This window comes from Plectropomus leopardus, unplaced genomic scaffold (assembly GCF_008729295.1).
Source record: "Plectropomus leopardus isolate mb unplaced genomic scaffold, YSFRI_Pleo_2.0 unplaced_scaffold667, whole genome shotgun sequence".
Taxonomy (NCBI): Eukaryota; Metazoa; Chordata; class Actinopteri; order Perciformes; family Serranidae; genus Plectropomus; species Plectropomus leopardus.
In genome coordinates, this window is record NW_024673388.1 from 1 (window position 1) to 4,089 (window position 4,089).

At 43.2% G+C, this 4,089-nt stretch overlaps 1 protein-coding gene across 1 annotated transcript; it reads left to right on the top strand.

The window, feature by feature from the left end:
• Nucleotides 1-1,672: 1,672 nt before the first annotated feature.
• On the top strand, nt 1,673-2,953 carry LOC121939911 (protein phosphatase 1 regulatory subunit 14A-like). The gene is made up of 3 exons (XM_042482833.1): nt 1,673-1,837; nt 1,916-1,948; nt 2,631-2,953. The coding sequence occupies exons 1-3, from the start codon at nt 1,685-1,687 to the stop codon at nt 2,751-2,753; spliced, it is 309 nt and encodes a 102-aa protein (XP_042338767.1). The 5' UTR covers nt 1,673-1,684; the 3' UTR covers nt 2,754-2,953.
• Nucleotides 2,954-4,089: the final 1,136 nt, after the last annotated feature.

The window sequence follows — 4,089 nt, forward strand, 5'->3', positions numbered from 1 at the left end:
CCAGCCTCCTCACCCAGGATCTTGATGGGCATCATCGTGGTTCTGGTTCTGCTGAAGTCGACCACCATCTGATGATTCCTACCGCACCAATCCTCAAAGTCGTCCAACAACTGCCTGTTCCCTGACTCCTGTCCATTTCTGATACACCCAAAAACCGCAGAGTCATCAGGGAACTTGTTCAGAGCTGTACTGAAAATCAGAGGTGCACAAAGTAAACAGGAACGGCACCAGAACAATCCCCTGAGGTGCTCCTGTGTTACTGACTACCACATCAGAGATCGAGGAGACAGTGGACGAACTGACACCCGTCCTGAGCAGCTTCCCCCTCAGCAGGTCCGGTTGAATGGTACTGAAGGCACTTGAGAAATCAAAAAACATGATCCTCACAGGTGAGAGAGGGCACGCTGCAGCAGGTAGATGACAGCATCATCCACACCTATCTGGGGCTGGCAGGCGGACTGAAGTGGATCGAGTGCAGGTTTCACCAGTGGTCACTAGAAGTCGTCAAGGCCAGATGAGGTGGCTTTCTTCTGGACCGGTATGATACATGAGGTTTTCCATAGCACTAGGACCGTTTCCTGTAACAGGCTCAGGTTTTAGATATGTTGCAGGATTCCAGACAGCTGCGAGGCGCAGGACTTCAGGATCCTGGGACCGATGCCATCAGTGCTTTGCTCTGGTGAAGTCTCTCCAGGTGTCTCCTCACCTGGCAGATTGTCACTGTCATGTGGGATGGTGTGGTCCCAGAGGAGACTGAAGCTCAAGTGTGGGGGCAGTGATCTGGGGTGCTCGGCAGAGGTGGTTTGGGGTTAGACCAAGGTTGATTAGGTGCCTGAGAGTGTGTGGTGGACAGATCCTGTGTGGGACGGACCAGCAGGTGGTCACATTCAGCTTGTTCACCCCGTCCAGGTTTTCAGCTTCATGCCCCCCCGCACCTTCTTGGTGTTGAGTTTGCTCTGCAGCTTGTGTCTGGAGGCGTCCTTACACCCCCCAAGTCGCACCTTCAGGTCCTGCTGCACCCTTTTCAAATACCCCTGTCACCAGACCTGAAGGCTCTCTTTTTTACTTCAGGAGATCCTTCAGGTCACTGGTGGTCCAGGGCTTATTTTTGGGGAGACAGCGCACAGTCCGGGCTGGGATAGTGGTTTCCTTACAGAAGTTGATGTAGTCTGTGATTCCGGTAATTTCCTCCCCATGTGGACTCCCCAGTCCACACATTCAAAGCAGTCCTGCATCCGGAGTCCACGTCCTCACCATCCTCGTAAAAATAACATTTTACATCCAAAATGTTCCCCATGCTGTGGCTGAAGTACCAAAATATCAGCATCAAGAAAAACTGAAAGAGGCAGCAGAAGAATGATCAGTGAAATTATTGATCATTAATGTGCTGATCAGTTTAAAGGTGCAGCTCATTTTATTTGTCTCTAATATTACATCATCGCTGATTACTGATTATATTCTCCAGAAGCTGACGGCACCTCAGCGCCGCACTGTGTTTGTTTGTACGTATGTGATGAAAACAAGTTATTATTCTGCAGTACGACACCTCCAAATATAGTCGTAAACAGTTTGTGTTCCTGTTACAAACGTTTCAAACATTAAAAGCCGATATTTTTTTAACATATTAATGATATTTAAACATTATTTGAACATGATTTAAACATTATTTTAACATTATTTTAACATGAAATTAATAATATTTGAACATTATTTGAGCATGATCGATGTGGACACATTAATGTCTTTGTGTCTTCAGGAGGACGCGATGCCAGAAGGGGTGAACATTGACGAACTGTTGGACCTTAAGACAGATGAGGAAAGGACACAGAGACTGCAAGTAAATATCTATCTGTCTGTGTGTTTCTGTCTGTCTCTCCTCACAGTGTCTCATATGCCCTCCTCTCTGTCTCTGTAGGACGTCTTTCACTCCTGTAACAACAACACGGAGGTGAGAACCATAAAGAAGCAGGAAACCATCATCAATACTGATCGATGACTGAAGAGACACATGGCTGATTCGTGTTGACTTGTCCACTCCACAGAGACAAAATAAAACTAGTCTCATTAGTCCCATCTTTAATCCACCGTCCAATTATTGTCTTATCCAATGTCCAATAACTGTCTTTTCCACCGTCCAACAGTCACCAGCTCTGCTTTGGCCAAACAAATCCCAAATTCACAGTTGAAGATCTGGATGCAAATTAGATCTTGATCTCAACAGGCTTATTATCTGATTACATTATCTTTGTTGTCCCTCTGCTGTCCTCTGAGCCTATGTCTCCCTCTGCTGTCCTCTGAGCCTACATCTCTCCCTGTTGTCCTCTGAGCCTACGTCTCTTCCTGTTGTCCTTTGAGCCTATGTCTCTTCCTGTTGTCCTTTGAGTCTATGTCTCTTCCTGTTGTCCTTTGAGTCTATGTCTCTCCCTGTTGTCCTCTGAGCCTATGTCTCTCTCTGTTGTCCTCTGAGTCTATGTCTCTCTCTGTTGTCCTCTGAGCCTATGTCTCTCCCTGTTGTCCTCTGAGCCTATGTCTCTCCCTGTTGTCCTCTGAGCCTATGTCTCTCTCTATCAGTTAATGACCCGTCCAGCCTGTAGGGAACTCTAAGACATTGTCCCGTCTCGTCCTGTCAGGTCTTCATCTGTGAGCTGCTGTTAAAACTGGACGGTTTACAGAAACAGGATGATCTGCACGACGGCGGCATCAACATCAGCCCTGCCCACTCTGGGTCAGCTGACACGGATGCGCTGCGCTGAGACACTGGCCACCACCGCGACTGATCCCGACCCCGAAACCTCTTCTGGTTCTCCTGTCTCTCTCCTGGTTCTCCTGGTTCTCTCCTGGTTCTCCTGTCTCTCTCCTGGTTCTCCTGTCTCTCTCCTGGTTCTCCTGGATGATCTTGTATTGTTTGTACATGATTTAAATAAAGGGTTTGAAATGACTCTTCCTTCAGATGTTTTCTGTCATTCAAGGTTCTAAAATCTAAAGAAAGACCACGTCAAAGAAATGTCTCAATTCTCAAGCGTTTCTCCTGTCTCTCTGCTGTCTCGTGTCTCTCATGTCTGTCCCTGTCTGCCTCTCCCCTGTCTGATTCACGTCCGTCTCCTGTGTGTCTCTCCTGTCTGGTTCTGACCTCATGAGTCATGTGATCCAAGAAAATATAATAATATTTTGAAAAAAAAAACTTGAAACTTAACTTGATAAAATATTTTAATAAAAATACTGAATGATGGATGACATAATTGATAATCAAACAGATCAATCAAATGGACAATAAATCATCAATTAAATGATTGATGAAGAAATGTCAAAAGATGAATATTAATTGCTGAATAGATCAATAAATCACCACAAATCATAAAAACAAATAAATATAAACATACAAATAATAGACTAAAAAATCTTAAATATAAATAAAAAACATTCAAATAAAACAAACATTAATAGTTGACTTACACCCAAGTTGTTCTTACAGTTTTTTATCTATATTATTGTAATGATTATTTTTTGGGGCATTTTCTCTTTATTGGTGGGACAGTCAGAGACGGGGGAAGGACATGCAGCGAAGGGACACTGACCAGACTTGAACCCGGACGCTGCAGAAGCCTCAGCCATATGAGGCGCACCCCTGCATTTTTTATATTTTGATGATTTTTTGCTTTTACATTTTTGCATCTAAATTATTTTTTGTTTTTACATATTTTATACTTAAATTATTTTTTGTTTTTACCTTTTTTATATTTAAATTATTTTTTTGTTTTTGACATTTATGTATCTAAATTATTTTTTTGTTTTTACATTTATATAAATTTAAATTGTTTTTTGTTTTTACATTTTTTTACATTTTAAGTATTTTTTAACCTAAAGTGACTCAGTGTTTTTTACATCAACCTGCCAAAATAAAAGCTTTGATAACTTTATGCTTGGAAGAGTTTTCCTCAGCTGATGACATCATTCAGTATCCATGACGACCGGAGACGTCCCCTCACACTGAAACTGGACTGACCTGAGACACAGAGAGACAGTAGACACAGCAGGATGAGACCAGAGACAACAGAGACAACAGGATGTGACCAAAGACAGCAGAGACAG

What these genes read in the sequence shown, in the direction of transcription:
- LOC121939911 (XM_042482833.1), top strand. Translation starts at nt 1,685, where the DNA reads ATGAAATTAATAATATTTGAACATTATTTGAGCATGATCGATGTGGAC. An exon ending in AAAGGACACAGAGACTGCAA is followed by an intron (nt 1,838 to 1,915) that starts GTAAATATCTAT and finishes CTGTCTCTGTAG; the next exon opens with GACGTCTTTCACTCCTGTAA. An exon ending in CCTGTAACAACAACACGGAG is followed by an intron (nt 1,949 to 2,630) that starts GTGAGAACCATA and finishes TCGTCCTGTCAG; the next exon opens with GTCTTCATCTGTGAGCTGCT.